Source organism: Lissotriton helveticus, chromosome 1_1 (genome assembly GCF_964261635.1).
Source record: "Lissotriton helveticus chromosome 1_1, aLisHel1.1, whole genome shotgun sequence".
Lineage (NCBI taxonomy): Eukaryota > Metazoa > Chordata > Amphibia > Caudata > Salamandridae > Lissotriton > Lissotriton helveticus.
The window spans coordinates 763,165,163-763,181,827 of NC_136057.1; the positions used below are offsets into that span (position 1 = coordinate 763,165,163).

A 16,665-nucleotide genomic window follows, 5' to 3' on the forward strand; every position below is an offset into this window, starting at 1 on the left:
GGGACTTACCCGAACGCCTGGATGACTTTGACTGCGACGAAGATCCAAGGCTATGCAACTGATCCTGGGACCTTCCTCTTGACCGAGGTCGAGACCGTTGTGGCTTTGAACATCGAGCGGGAAGGAGCTTTAGGCACTGCTCACTCAATGCGTTGGGGTTCATGGCGCAGCACTAGACACAGGTATTCATGTCGTGGGCTTGCTCAAGGCATCAGAGGCAAACAAGGTGCAGGTCCATCACCGACATATGCCGGTGACAGGTGCCATAGGGCTTGAATCCAGCCTTTCTAGTGGACATCCCTCCCACACCAGTAGACAATTCTCAAAAAACTGCGACAAAAAGTCAAATAAGGTCAGTCATAAAATGACTGGCGGTAACTCTCTCCGGATCTGCGCTTACTGGTGGGGAAAAAACGTAACTCCCGTCAGCACACTGGGATGGCACCTATATAGGCACAAGCACGTCACTTCTAGTGTGGATGACGCTATCTACCATTGCGCATGGGTATTGCTCACAAAAAAATCCTGGATCCAGTCTGACACCTGTGAATAATTCTAATGTAAAGAATCTGCGGCTAGAAGTATCTGTCAGATATAGATGTGCAAAACACAACAATGTTAGGCTGCATGCATCAAGTAAAAGAAAAGCATCCACAAACTCTCCATAAAGCACAACATGGTAAGTTATATTCAGACATTTTGCTCTCACAGAGAATTAACCTTGTCACTTCCATGAATGAAAAATGGTTTAAGCAAAAGGCCAAGTATTTAGTTCTTGGTGTATTGTAGAAGGGATATGAATGTAAAAAAGGTGGGATTTTCAGAATTTGTGGTTGCAACAGTTTATATAGGGTGGCACAGGATAAAGTTGTTAGATAAAGACAACAATGCACACTGGCCCGACACTGTATACCAACTTGTTGCTTACAAAGAGCTGCATTACTCATTCACATTGAATGTGATTGAATATAGACTATATAATATGCTATTCATGCAATATTTCAAATAAAAGGCATAAAATACAACCACACGCTTTAGAAAGATTTACTATGTTTTAATAGATACCACAAATGTATTTTTCTACCAATTTGTTTACATTGAAAATATGTGCTTCAAATAGTATCATATTTGTTCTGTAGGCCATCTGTGAAAAGCAGACATTTTAGCACATCGTAGATATAGAGTTCCTACCAATGAGCTGAAAACCTACCGAAATGGATACAATTCATATAAAAGATCAAGTGCCAACAGAGTGTTCCATAGGCAAGCGAGAGTAAAAGTTGGTAGTATGTTTAAATGTACTTTTTGAGAGCCACTCGCTTTGCCAGTATGCAACTAAAGTAACGCCTGTTCCATATTCAAATTTGTGACTGTTGATAGAGTACAACTTATCACACTGGGAAATAGATGAAGGTAGAGTCTACAATGCTGCAAAGATCTGCACTATGATACAGAACGCAATTAAAACATTGATATGTTGGGAGCTCCAATGAAGACAATAGTTTGGCACAAAACCAAGAACGGCTGGTGTAGACCATCTGCTCCAAAATCCCAATGGTTGTTTCTATAATTTTGTCTGTTTAATTTACAATAGTCTAGGGTCAGTAGTAAAATGTTCCTAAAGCATTACAAGCCCGTCGCCTCAGGCGATATAGTGGTTAAAGGTCTCTTTCTACTTACAACTCGAACAGTGGGTCTTTCATTAATGTATTTATTTTATATATAAAGTGCAACCATCATCTCTGTAGGGACATCCCGGAGCTGATTCAGACAGACTGAGGCCCTGCAAATGCAATGCCACTAAAAAGGGTAAAGCCAGGTCTTGAACCATTTTTGAAACACCAGAAGATCCTCCATAAGACGCATTTCTAACGGTAAAGACTTCCAGTGAAGTACTGCCAGATGACCAAACAAACGCCCACCCATCCTGGATTTCCTGATTCGTGTGCTGCGGATCAAGGCTCGTTGAGATGAGCGCTGCCCTCTACTGAGTTTGTAAAAAGCCACTTTGCAAAACAAAATTGCTGGCCCAGACTCGTGGAGTGACTTATGAGCATAGCAAAGAACTTTAAACCTGGCTCGTTTCAGCACTGGGAGGCAGGGCAGATGATTGAAGCAGGCGGATTTAGAGCTCCTTTAGAGTCTATTACAGATCAGTTTGGCTGCCTCATTCTGTATGAGTTGCAGATGGCTAAACAGGTAACGAGGCATCCCTAAACATAAGGCATTGAAGTAATTCAATCTGCTCAAAATGAGAGCCTAGGAAACTGCCCTTCGCCAGGCTATACGGATCCATCTGAATAACTTACTCGACATGTGTAAGAGGCCAAAACATCTCCCACACACCTGGTCTTGCATCGAGAGGGAGTCATCTAATAGGACTCCCAAATTCTTGGTAACAGAGCCGCATCAAGAGAGGTGGGCCACCAAGTGTCATTTCATAGTTTGTCTGCCCCTCCAGAACTTCAGATTGCTCTGCGTTCAGCTTCAGGCAATGTGATTGCATTCAACAAGCCACGTCAGAGAGAAAGCCCAGTAGTATTGACATGTATTGCCTTTGCCATCGGTTTATTTTGATCAATTCTTGCCTGAAACAAAAGCTGTGATCTGGCGTTAAATTGTATACCACTTTAAAATGGGAAAACAAAACATTGGTATAGAGTTAACCTTTTATTGACTTCTTTAAAGCATGACAATCCAATGAAAATACCAACTGAGCATCCTCAAATTCCACGAGTTGTTACACTTTACACGGTATAGAACATCGATAAATACGTAGATTTATTGTGGAATTAAGTGTATATTTGAGAACTTTTATATAGACTCTTTCTATTGGAAAAAATAATTGCCAAAGTAATTAACAGGTTTTGTTCTCCATTAACAAGTAATAATTATTTGTTCAATGATAAACACCAGATATAATTGAACAAGTTACTTGCATTCGGTAAGCCTTTCTAGCCACAGATTCCTTCTACATAGAATATTCCTCAGGCGTCAGACTAGATCGGGAAAATCTTGAGCAGTACTTCTGTGCGCCGGTAGGTGGGGGAGGGTGATCGGTTTCGAATTGGTTTTCATCCACGCAGGAAGTGACATATGTAGTGCCTACATAGGCACCTCCCCAGCATGCTATTAGTTTCTTTTCGTGACATTTCAGTGCCAGAAGCATGGAGCTGCGTCAGACAGCTGATGGAACAGTTTACAGATACTAAGGACCTGTAGGGACCTTCTAGGCAGAAAAAAAACAAAAAACAGAAGCAGGTATTGGTAAGGAATCTGCCTCTAAATAGTCTCCATCAGATAAGTAATTACATAAGGTAACTAAGTTGTTAATCTGATAAAGCTTCCAGCTGCAGATTCCTTACCTTAGCATAGATAACACAGAAATACCTCTCCAGAGGTGGGTCTTTGAACTGATTTGACAAGTCCCGGAATGCCCATCACAATAGACCTGACTGTCTCCGAGAGAGATCCTCTTTGGAAACTTCAACACACAGAAGTGTTGATATTGTGGTTCTTGGTGGTGGCGAATAGTTCTAACCAAGGTTCTCCCCCATTGCGGAAGAGACCTTGCACCACCTCCGAAAGGAGACGACATTTGTGTTCACTAGGCATCAGTGGCTGATTTGTTTCAATACCACATGGAGGTGGTGTTATCCATGAAAACCTGAACCAACCTCTCCTTGATGGAGGGTAGGAAAGCTTTCAATGCCAGGCGGATTGGATTGCTCTCAGCTCCAACAAGTTGATGTGAAGCTGCAACTCTGCCAGAGACCAGAGTCCTCTGATTTCCACCTCTCTCAGATGGCTGCCCAACCCAGAAGGGCGGGGAAGCATGAGGGGTCGGACGCTGACTCAATCTTAGTCCATCAGCCACCAATGCAGGTATTTTGCAGTTCTCCCCGATATCTTGACCAGGTCAAAGAGAATCCCTTGATGCTGTGCCCACTAGAATTTCAGGTCCCTTTGCAGAGCCTGCTTATGCCAGTGGCCGAGCAATACCAGCAGGATTCAGGAAGCCACGAGACTCAGTAGCTTCAGAGTCCGTTTAATGGAAATCCAGGATAGAGGGTGAAACATTAGAATCATAGCCCAAATATCCTGAACTTGCTGCCATGGAAGGCAGATGCGGAACTGAACTGTGTCCAGAATGGCTCAGATGAAGAGGAGCTTCTCAGAGGGAGTCAGATGTGAATTTGGCATGTTAATAGTGAATCCCAGAGGTCTGCTGTAGTCTGGAGGTGGGCCACAACAGCATGAGACGAGCCTGCTTGCAACAGCCAATTGTAGAGGTAGGGTAAGAGTGGAACCATTGACTTCTGCAAATGGGCTGCCACCACCGCCATCACTTTCGTGAATACCGGAGGGGGAGTGGCAAAGCAAAAAGGCAGCACAGCAAACTGAAAGTGGCTTTAGCTCATTGTGAACCTCAGGTAACACCAGTGGGCCGGCAGGACGGGTATAAGGAAATATGCAGCCTGCAAGTCCAGTGCGATCCTCCAGTCTCCAGGGTCGAGGGCAGACAGGACCTTAGCCAACATGAGCATTTTAAATTTCTCCTGTTTTAAGAAGTAGTTGAGAGGACAAAGACCTAATATAGGAGGGAGACCTCTGTGTTTCAGCACCAGAAAGAATCGGGAATAACAAACATGACTTACTTCTGATGTTGACACCCACTCTATAGCTTCTTTGGCCAGAAGAGCCAGTACTTCCTGATGCAACAGGGGAGGTGGCCCTCTGCCAGGCAATCTGAGGATGGGGGCATGGGCAGCAGGGTTTCTGTGAATGTAAGGGCGTAACGCCACTGAACAATTTGAAGCACATAGTTGTCCGAGGTGATAGACCACCATCAGGACTTTGTTAGTGTTAAAGTTAAATCTTGTCAACGACCGGTTGCCCATGATGGAGAGAGGACATATTAAAGGGGTTTGTGGAAATTGCATCTGCAGCCACAAAATGGCTGGGGTGTCTGCTGGCTATGGAAGATGGGCAGAAAAGGCAGTGGCTTGTAGCCCCTGCCGCAAGCCAAAGAAGGGGTGAAAGGCAGATTGGGGCTGGAGTGGGCTGTGGAGAATCCAAACAACTGGCCGTGGCCCTGCTATCCTTAAAGTGCTCGTGTGCCGAATCTGCGTTATCGTTACAAAAACGAGCATCATAGAAGGACATTCCCCAAAAAGCTAGTTGCCAGTTGATGAAGTGCCACCAACAAAGCAATAACTTTCCCTAGCAAGCCGGTTGTGTCTAGGATGAAGCCTATTAAGAATTTCCCATTGGCAATAGCCTGTGACAGGATGGCTCGCGCCTTCTCCAAGACCATGATCAGCACAAGCGCAATTGAGTCCCAAACTGTGTGGGGATACCCACCAAAGAGGCATGCAGTGTTCGAGGACCACAGTGCAAAGCTGGTGGAATAGAAAATCCTCCTGCCAAAGTTGACAAGCATCTTATATTCCCTATCAGGTGGGGGTGATAGGCAACATGTAAGGGCCAACCTTGGAGGTGGAGGCCTGGCTGACCAGTCTCTCTGGGGTGGAGTGCTGGGGGAGGAAAGCATGGTACCCAAGAGGAAGGCGACGGTGGCAGGCAATGGTCCTGTGCACAGGAGTGACTGTGCAGGGCCTGGCCCAGGCCCCGGGCAGGACATCAGTGAGGGCTTCATTAAAGGGAAGAAGAGGTTGAGTCGAAGCTACCCAAGGTTGACCCCATTGGGCGCAGGGTCAAGACTGATTTGCATATGGCTGGGACCAAACTGGAATGGCATGGTGAGCAAAAAAACTATGGATTTAGGCCCTAATCTCTGTACTGGGGTGAATGTATGACATTGTTCTGCAGTCTGTCCATCAATTATTCTTTTTACCCAAGGTTGAAGCACCGATGTCAAGACGTTAGTCCTAACTGCTAGAGAGAGCAGCATAAGGTTTAGGACCTCAGCGGCAACCTAAGACCCCTCGTCCACAATAGGAAAGCCTAGGTCAGTGTCACAACAGGTGTACAGACCATTGCCATCCACCAGTTCCTCATACAAGTTATCGTCAGTCAAGGGCTCTTCCAGGGGGTCAAGAAAACCATAGGGATCCTCAGATCCACCCCAATCGCATTCCCCACAGGGCCGGTCAGTAAAGGGAGATGCTCTACTTGACCCAGATGTTCTTGGTTTCAATCGGTGCTGGAGTCTGTGTTGGGTAATGAAGTGTGTGTCTCTGTATCGGAGTTGTGGACAACATTGGGGTCAGTGGCACTGGGAATGGCGCCACAAGAATGGACTCCACAGAAGTCCGTGGACTCTCGCTCAGAGCAGATTTGGATTCAGAAACTAATCCAAAGTGCCAGATCTTGCTGGGGTAAAACTGTCAGCGGAACTCCAGTTGGGGCACCTGCCAAATCGGGTGCATGGCCTCATAACATTAATTTAGCCAGGCAGGGTGGGAAACTCTAGGAGGTGCAGAGAGGCGTAGATTTATGACATCATTCCTGCACTACATCTGATGACTGGCGCAGCAAAGTCAAACAGCACCTTGAGTTCTTAGATTTTATGCAGGACTTACCCGACTATGATTTGGAACGCAACCATGACCAGGGGGAATGACTTGTAGACCGGGCCCGGGACCTTTCTCGCAAACGGGAACTGGAGCAGTGTGGTGCCATCCAGTGTTGGGCACCCAGGAGGTTCAGGCATGCTCCTGGACCACCTTGGGGATGCTCACTGGACAGTGTGGGCAATCTTTGGAGTCGTGGCCCGGCCCAGCTTCAGGTATCAGAAGCAAATGAGGTAGGGGTCTGTCACAGACATCTGCCTGTGACATGATCCACAGAGTTTAAACCCCACTGATTTTTAGGGGGCATCTCTAACACACACTGGGAGCTTCGCTCAAAAATGATTTAGACAAAAAGTTGAAAAGGGTAGTCCAAAAAAGGACTGAGGTAGTATTCTCTAGATCTGCAATGACTGTGCAGAAAAAAACTGATGTAAGCACACTGGCGCCTATATAGGCACTGTACATGTCATTTCTGGGGGAAATGATTCAGATGCAGAGTCAACCAACGCCACCTACCGGCACACAGAGGTACTGCACTGCTGAAGATATTTCAGATCCAGTCTGATGCCTGGGGAATATTCTAGGCTACAGAATCTGCAGCTAGAAGGCTAAGTCATTTGTAAAAGGAGAATAGTAGAGGTTAAAAAAAAAGATTACAGCAAACATTTCAATTTGAAACAGAATACAGTAAACATCAGAATCCATAGTTTCTAGAATACATACGCCGTTATTTTTAAAGAATGCCCATATATGATTCGCTTGTTTGTGATACTGGTAAATTGCTTATATTTTTTTAGATAATCCAAATACTGAGAACCATAAATATTTTTGAAATACAAAGGTGATATTTTCTTTGTGACTGGAAATAAACCATTCAATTATTTATCTGTAAGACCGTCCTTAAATGAGTATTTAAGTACCCGATCTGTCAGTGATTCTGCAAATTGAATGCTATCAGCATGCTTGGCAGGAGTACCCTCTTTACGAAATTTAATGAAGCTTTTAAAAAAGTGCTTGTGTTTTATTTAAAGTACATCAAATTACTACATACGATTTTACAACGAACAGTACTTGTGGACAGCGTTTAATAATTAGATGTACATTGTCATACTCAATTTCAATTGGCACAAATCCAAGGAAAACTTAAATAAACAAATTATAAACATTGTATTTAGTCTTAATCCAAAGTCATTGCAGGGGGTCGGTCACACCGACAAAAAAACATAAGCTAAATTAATGAAAAAATGCTCTTAAACACCAATATTTCTGAATGAATTAAGTTGTCCAGCAGCATTTATTCTCCCTTTCAAAAATGTATGTACAGAACTACCATATGCACGGACCTCGAAGAACTGGGCGGAATTTTTAGAACAGCATTGTTTACCAATGGTTGACAATATCATGCAGTAGTATATCACAATTTTGAAGTAAATCCTTCGTACATGTCTGTTTTTAATTTAACCCAGTCACCGATGCTCTGGATGGTTGTCTTCTCCTGCAACAAAATCTTGGCAGCTTTTTTCAGTTTCTCTTCGTTTCGTTCTAAATAACGCACTCCATCCACCTGCAGCTGGTTGAGCTTTTCTTTCCGATTTTCATCCAGCGGAACGTCTTCATTCATGACCGGGTTAAACCGGAAATAGGTGTTGGGTGGCAACAAGGCATCAAGCATGGTATGAACTTCTGTTTTTTGGGTGGGAAAAAGTAGGATTATTTTTTTGTTGAAAATCGTTAGGCTCAATTTAGTTATGACAAATATGACACTCACTTAATTCGGGTACCCAAAACTACATTCTTTCTGGGTTATTAAGCAAAGGGTAAAACATCATGCAGAACCCTAGAAAATAAACATGCCCACTGAAGTTCTACATACCAGCCCCCCCCCCCCCACCCCCCCCCCCGAGCAATCAATGCATCAGGCACACAGCCGCTGCTTGCATCGCAATGTTTTGCTTTGCATTGCACTGCTACCAGTCGCCCCTTATTCAGCGCAAGGGATTCTCAAATACCTTATAGCACAAAGAGACTTTTCACAGAAAGTCACAAACCGGTCACTACAGTACTACTGACAGATCTGAATCGCTTGCAATGCACGGTGAACAGTGGCAAATCTGCGACTGAGGCCTGTGCTGTGCTCCCCATCCCACCATTCACATAGTGCAGGCTTTAGAAGCACAAGGAATGACACACTATCTATGAAACAATGGGGAGAGCCTTGTAGCAGCCTGTCGGACCAACATCGTCTCCACATGATGTCCAGAGTCTACTCAAGCAAAGTGTAAGCTTACGCTTCACAAATGGTTACCACCTCCTCATAGCAGGTAATGAACAAGTTACTTACCTTCAGTAACACCTTATCTGGTAGCTACTCTATCTAGCCGCAGATTCCTTACCTTCTGAATTATCTCCAGGCATCTGACTGAATCCAGAAGTGACATGCACAGTACCCATAAAGAAGCCACCACAGCGCACTGGCATCAGTTTCTTTAGTGACTTTTCACACCAAGAGTGCAGAGTCATGATAAACACTGACCACTGGTGTGGAAAACGAGGGCCCTGAAAGGGGAGAGCCCTGTCCATAAAAATCTGTTCGCAGAGCAGGGAGGATGGGTGGATCGGTAAGTAATCTGCAGCTAGATAGCGTCTCTACTAGAGAAGGCGTTACAGAAGGTGAGTAACTTGTTCATCTGATAGAGACTTCTAGTACAGATTCCCTCAGGGGTATTTGAAGAGCTGGTCAGGCAATCGCTGAAAAGCTGAAATACCAGAAAGATAGCCCTAAAGAGTGCCCTGAGCAGAGCCCTGCTGGGCAAGAGAAAGAATTAATAGAAGACGAGAGAAAGGTGGCTGTCAACTGGTGCTGCTCAATCTCCCCGCAAGAAGGAGGCGAGAAGACAGCTTCAGGTGCAGAATCCTACCCTGCTGTTGCGACAGAACATCCTCCAGAAGGGTCAGGCCAACAGGAAGAAAGATGGCTATGCTCAACAGTTCAGGATACCAGACTCTCCGCGTCCAGTCTGGAGCCACAAGGATGACTTGGGCCTGGTTGTTCCTGATCTTTTTGAGAACACTGGGCAGGAGTGGTATGGGCTAAAAGGCGTACAGGAGGTCTGAGCTCCACTCGAGATGAAAAGCATCTACGAGCGAGAGCCATCTTGGAAACTCCAGCGCCGAAAACTGCTGACATTGCATGTTCTTGGCAATGGCGAACAGCTCTAACCAAGGTTCTCCCCACTGCTGAAAGGGACCTTTCACCACGTCCGGAGGTGCTGAACCACTAAGAAAATGCCCTGACATTCCAGCCATGTCCAGAGATGCAGGGCCTCTCGACAAAGGGTCCCCGACCCCACCTGTGCCCGGTTTGTTGCAGTTTCACATGGCACTGGTGTTTGTCTGTTTCATCCCTTGATGGAGGGTAGAAAGGCTTTCAATGCCTGCCGAATCATCCGGAGCTCCAACAGGTTGATGTGGAGTCCGGATTCCGCCAGAGTCCTGAAGCATCTGATCTCCACCTCTTATCATGTAAAAGAGATTCTTCTGATGTTGCGCCCACTGGAATTTCAGGTCCCACTGCAGAGCCCGCATATGCCAGCGGGCATGCTTCACAAGCAGGATGCCATGTGGCCCAGCAGCCTCAGAGTCAGTCTCACCAAAATCCAGGATAGAGGCTGGAACATCAGTATCATTGCCTGAATATCCTGGATTCGCCGTTCAGGAGGATATGCCTGAAAATGCACTGTGTCCAGAACTGTTCAGATGAAAGGGAGCATCTGAGAGGGAGTCAGGTGTGACTTCAGCACATTGATAGTAAACCCCAGTGAATGCAGGAGGTATGCCGTAATCTGGAGGTGGGACACACCAGCCTGGGGTGAGCCTGTCTTCAGCAGTCAGTCGTTGATTTTGGGGAAGACTGGCACCCCTGGTCTCTGCAGATGAGCTGCAACTACTGCCATCATCTTGTTGAACACATGAGGGGCGCTCATAAGGCCAAAAGGAAGCACAGTGAACTGAAAGAGCTTGTGGATCACCGTGAATCGCAGGTAACACAAAGGCAAGCAGGATGGGAATGTGGAAATATGCGTACTGCAAGTCCAACGCTATCAAACTGTCTCCCGGGTCCATTGTGTGTGAGCATGTTGAACTCCTTGAGGAAGAAATTGAGAGGACGCAGGTCTAGGATAGAACAAAGGCCTCTGGTGGAGACTATAACTGCAGATTCCTCACTTGTAAATTTCCTCAGGTGCCAGACTGGATCCAAACATTTCGTAGCAATTCCTTTGCGTGTTAGTGGGTGGCATTGTGTGGCTCCACACTGGGTCCATCCCACCACATGTGTGACGTTGGCCCCCTATACCTGCGCCACACCGTGAGCTGACAAAAGTTTCTATCTGATCTTCATCTGCATCGACGGATGTGGAGTCAAAAGAAATCAGAATATGTCAGTTTGGAGAATTCCAGATTGGGATCTTAGTAATGGGCTATATGAATCCATTCCACAGAAAGGGGAGGGTGGTGGGTCAGTGATGAATCTGCGGTTAGAGTCTCTACCAGAAATGGCATTTTGTTACAGAAGGTAAGTAACGTATTCTTCTAATAGAGACTTCTAACCTCAGAATCCTCAACTTGTAAATAGATACCAAAACAGTGCACCTCCCCCAGTGGTGGGTTCTGTGGAATGGTTCAATCCAGGAAATCCTGGAGAACAGACCAGGCAAGATGCTCATTCTGTCTGACCTGGGTATCCAGGCAGTAGTGCTCCATGAATGTGTGGAGGCCACGTTGCAGCCATGCAAATGTTCAGACCTGGCACACTATGTGGTATGCGAGGTTGTTCCAGCCTTTGCTCTGGTGAATGGACACACAGGACTTCTGGGGGTTGCTTTTTGGCCTGTTCATAGCAGATCTTGATGCATAACTCAATCTGTTTTGCCTTTTTGCTAGCTCCAGAGAAACAGACAAAACGTTAATCATCCTGTTGTCAATTTCATGTTCAATCATCATAGAAGCTGGGAGTCCTCATGGGTTTGAGGCAATGGAGCCGCTCTTCCTCTTTGGTGGGGAGAGGCAGTGCATAGAAAGTTGGCAAGGTGATGGACTGTATTGCGTAGAAGACTTACTGCCTTTGGCAGGAATGCTGCTTTTGTCTGGAGGAGAGTTTGTCCAGGAAGAAAGATGTGTATGCTGGGACCACTGACAATGCATGGAGTTCACTGACTTGCCAGGCAGATGTGACAGCCATGAAGAAGACTGCCTTGATAATTAGGAGGCAAAGAGGGCAACTGTGCATCATTTCGATTGTGATGCACATGAGGTAGTTGAGTACCACATTACGGTCCCACTGCGCCATCACAGACAGAGTTGGTGGGAACATGTGGATAAGCCCCTTCAAAAAACATGTCACAACAGTGGCCAGGTTAACACAAGGAAGCTGAAAGTTAACCTTTTATCAACGTCACAGCAAGACCTTGCTGGGCCAATGGCAAATAAACCAAAAGAACATCCATTACCTGTCCATTCAGGAGTGGGATGATGCTGGAGCAACACCAGACAACAAACCTCTCCCAGCATCCTGCATAAACAGATTTTGTAGATGGATGCCTGGTTGCTAGAATGATGTCTATCACTTCGTAGGGAAGGTCGAAAGTTGTCAATTGTCTCCAATCAATCCCTACACATGGAGGTGCTGGTTGTGCAGGCTCTGGTGTAAACCACAGCCCACTCTTGCAACAGGAGATCCTCCTGAAGAGGCAGCCATATTCGAGGACAGATGCTCCTGGCGGAAGATTTTGAGTACCACACTCTCCTCGCCCAGTCCATAACCCCTAGAATGACTTAGGCCTGTTCTTTCTTTATCTTTTTTAAGCACCCTGGGCGGAAGAAGGAGGAATGGAAAGGCATACAGGAGTTCCAACCCTCACCACTGGCGGAAGGCATCTCCGATGCATTACTGCAGGGGGAACTCCAACAAGCAAAGGTTTGAAGAGTGCACATTCTCTGCGGTGGAGAAAAGGTTGAGTCAAGGTTCCCTCATTGCTGGAAGGTGTCCTGTACGATGTTCAAGTGTTAAGTGCCATTTGTGATCCCCTAAGCAATGGCAGCTGCGTTAGTCTGCCCTGGCATTTAAAGATCCCACCAGGTGTTGGTCGAACAGAGAGATGCTCTAAGTGTTCAGCTACTTCCAGATATGTAAAGCCTCCTAGCACAGGACCCATGACTCCAACTGCTTTGTTTGTTGAGGTACCACTTGGAGGTTGTGTTGTCTGTAAGAACCTCTACTCGCTCCCCCTTGATGATCAGAACACCTTCAGTACCAAGCAAATCGCCTGAAACTCCAACAGGTTAATATGGAGGCAAGTCTCAGCCAGAGATCAGAGTCATGTAATCTCAATTTCTCTCAGATAATCCTGCTCAGCCCAGCAATGATGCATCCATCATTACTGTTAGTTTTGGGTGGGGTAGTAGAGGGGTCTGACGCTGGTCCAATTGCAGTCAAGCAGCCACCACTGCAAGTCTTTTAGCAAGAATCAAGAGGCCAAGAAGCCACAGAGCTGTTCTCATCAAGACCCAGGTCAAGGGTGGGAACATTGCGATCGCTGCCCAAATGTTCTGGACTCCTTGAGGCGGAGGGAAGGCTCGGAGGAACACTGTATCCAGTACGGCTCCAATGAAGTGGAGCCGTTTTGAAGGAATCAGGTTTGACTTAGGCACATTGATTGAAAAACCCAACTATGTCAACAAGTTGGCTGCCGTCTGGAGGTGGTTTATGACTGCTTGAGATCTTGCCTGCAGTAGCCAGCCATTGAGGTATGTGAAGACAGGTAATCCCAACCACTGTTGATGGCTACAACCACCACCATCCATTTTGTGAACATTTGAGGTGCACTGGTAAGGCCAAAGGGGAGCAGGGTGAACTAAAAGTGCTCCTGGCTCACCTGAGCAGTAGCAGTGGTAGGACTGCAGAATGGGAATGTGGAAATAGGCATCCAGCAGATCTAATGCCACTATCCTGTCTCCTGGATCCAGGGCAGACAGAACTTGGGACAGGGTGAGCATTCTGAACTTGTCCTTCCTGAGGAAGAAGTTCATAGGGTGAAGATCTAGGATGTGCTTGGGGCCTCCATCCGTTTTTGGCATCCACAAATGATGGGACTAACAGCTAGTCTTGATCTCCAATGTTGGCACCTTCTCTATTGTTCCCTTATTCAAGACAACCTGAACGTCTCAGAAAAGTATGGCTAAGTGGTCCCCCAGGAGCTGCTGTGTTGTAGGTGATAAATCCACTTTGCATACACTGGTCAGAAGTGAAGCTGCTCCAACTTGGGAGGAGACAGGTGATGTGACCTCCAACCGGGCCATTGTGTGCCACCAAGGACAATTTAAAGTGTTTTTGCAGCTGGGGTTTGGTTAGCTTGTTGCACCTTACCACTTGTCCGTTGACTTAAGGCAAGATCTTGGTTTTGCCCAGGTGCCCACCAGGACATCAGTTAGAGGCTCACTAAAGGGGGGATAGAGGTTGCTTGTTGGATTGATGACATACACCTAAAACCATTACCAAACACCTGCCCTCCAGTATGACAGGGGTTAATTTATGATAGTTAATCAACCCAATCCTACAAGAGATTCCATTGCTCGCATTGAATTTCATGAGGCACTATTTCACTATTATTGCCCTTTGTGCCCACTCAAGCTGGCTCCCTCTAAACTGTCCCTTTCTATTGGGCTAACACTGCATGTGTTTTCAAAATAAACCCAGGCCTATTGGCTTTGCCAATGTTAAAATTTTCTAAGTGTTTCGAGTGGAAAATCTAGACAAGTGAGATATGAGCCATTATTTTAAGGCAGCATGAGCTTTATTTTCGTAGAAAGAATTTGGTCACGATTTGCACACCGACGTTTACCGAAAGCATTGTTTTTTTGAGAACTGACATATGTTCAAACATGTTGGTTTGCAAAATCGATTAGTGGGGGTTTGCAATTTAACCTACCTCATTAATATGCATGAGGTAGACTGTAAATCTTGACCCACTACGAATTGCAACCATCACAGCCTGCTGGGGTCAGCAAACCACCATGTTTATGATTGCTTTAAAAAAATATATATATTCATAAGGTTCAGAACCAAGCAGCCAGCTGGCCTCAACGGCGATGAAGAACTTTACGTTCATTTATAATGTAGTAATACTGATGAACTTTGGGAAATACATGTCTGCTATAATAGTGTAATTTGACTCTCCATGTTTTTGTCAAACCAGTAATCAATTGCTTCTAGTGACAGACCGAATATATTGGATATGGTAACTCACAGTAAATGACCATATGCAAATACAAAATGCGGGATATAGGACAACAGCGGGGACGTAGGGCACTTAGCCCTGAATTGTAATAGACATTAAGTCTTAAGTTACGCATAAAATCAATCATCAGGTACTATGATGGCTGATTTAACACGCACCTGTGTTTCTCGAGCGTTAAGGAAGCGAAGGACCCTTTAAAAATAGGCACGCTTTCCATGCAGTAACTAAAATAGTCCTCGCTGATGTGCACAACCCGCATCTTGTAATGCATGATGCAATGCATAGTGACAATACAGGTATAACTACAAGTTCCATCATGCCCCAGATAATTAAAGGGGTGTGTAAGGATATAAATATGGAAAGTGAAAAGGGACGAATCACTATCACTACCGTGAACAGGAACTACGGTTCGAAACGCGTAGGAGGTGTTGTGTCACGTTTGAATAAATCACTGCGTTAAAACCAAGAAGTGTGCCGCGATATTCTTCTTTGTATTGGATATTATATATATATATATATATATATATATATATATATATATATATATATATATATATATATATATATATATATTTATATATTTTTTTTAACGCAGTATGTTTGCCCTAAAGGAAACCGGGAAGCGTTTTAAAAAAACAAAACGTTTCATAACACTTGTTTTACCAATAAGCAGTGGTCTCATGGACCACTGCCTCCTCCTACAAAATGTTTTTTTAACAGCATTTACAAAGAGAAAGGGGTCCCTAAGTGACTCCTTCCCGTTTACAAATGGTTTACCACCTCCTTTGAGGTGTTGGTAACCTATCAATAACTTGCAATCGCCATTGTGGTTGTTAACCATTGGTAGACACCTTTAAAAATTGCAAATTGGAAGGAACACCATAAAAATGCCCCTTTCAATTTGCGATTTGTATGTAGCCGCAAACCTGTTTTGCGATTTGGGGAGAGGTTTTCAAATTGCAAATTTGGTTTTGGAGATATCCAAAAGATATTCTGCATTCGCATAGGCTCCGATTTTGCAAATCAGAGCCTTTATGACAGCAAGCTTTGAACATAAGGCTATAAATCCACAGTGATGCTCTGAATTGTTTGTGAGGCTCAGAGTTCAAGGATTATTTTGAGGTAAGGGCTCCGATTCCTAAGCTACCTGCTACAAGATGCTGATGTTATCAGTTAAGTGCTCCTCAAAGGTTCAAGTACAGTGTCCTTGTATCATCCTATAATTACTGTTTGCCAACACCCATTTGATGATGGCCATTTGCCTGCTTCAGTTGAGACAATGAATGAACACCCAACCTTGACCATCCTTTCCATTCTGTCTGGCAAGAGATTTAGGGCCAGATTTACAAAGCCCTTTCGTAGTCATAAACCTGGTAAATTGTAAAATCACAGGGTTTGCAACAGCAAAAACAGCTTTTTACAATATAAAAAAAAAAGCCCTTTTAGAAGTTAAAAAAAGCATGAACGACCTTTTACTAATTGAAAATCAGAAGAGTGTTAAACGGAAGTGTCCCTCGTATTTAAAGTCCTGAAAGGGGTGTCAAAGATTTGCAACAACTGCGGTCTTTAACCCCTGATAAGTTATAGACAGTCAAGTTGGGGTAGAATCTGATTTGCAAAGGAGAAGCTGTCGCAAGAGGTCTACTTCTCCTTTGGTAACTGCCCTGATGTCATTCCAAAGGAGCTTTTTTGAAAAGCAGCCCCTACCCCTTTAACTGGAACAGGTTGCTTTTAAAAAGAATGTCCTTCAGTTTGGGAAACCAAATGAAGAACTGAGGTCTGCTGTCACTTGCAGGCCTCCATCCCTGCATTAGCAGTCAATCACAAAGGGTCGC

General features: G+C 45.0%; 1 protein-coding gene across 3 annotated transcripts in view; it reads right to left on the bottom strand.

Moving 5' to 3' along the window:
* Nucleotides 1-2,657: 2,657 nt before the first annotated feature.
* The window catches only part of PNPLA8 (patatin like domain 8, phospholipase A2), a 383,576-nt gene continuing 369,568 nt past the window's right edge, over nucleotides 2,658-16,665 (bottom strand). For all 3 annotated transcript variants that reach the window (XM_078674318.1, XM_078674319.1, XM_078674317.1), the window contains one exon: nucleotides 2,658-8,219. In XM_078674318.1, the coding sequence (XP_078530444.1) occupies nucleotides 7,951-8,219 (269 nt within the window). In that variant the 3' untranslated portion in view covers nucleotides 2,658-7,950. The remainder of the gene's footprint in view (nucleotides 8,220-16,665) is intronic.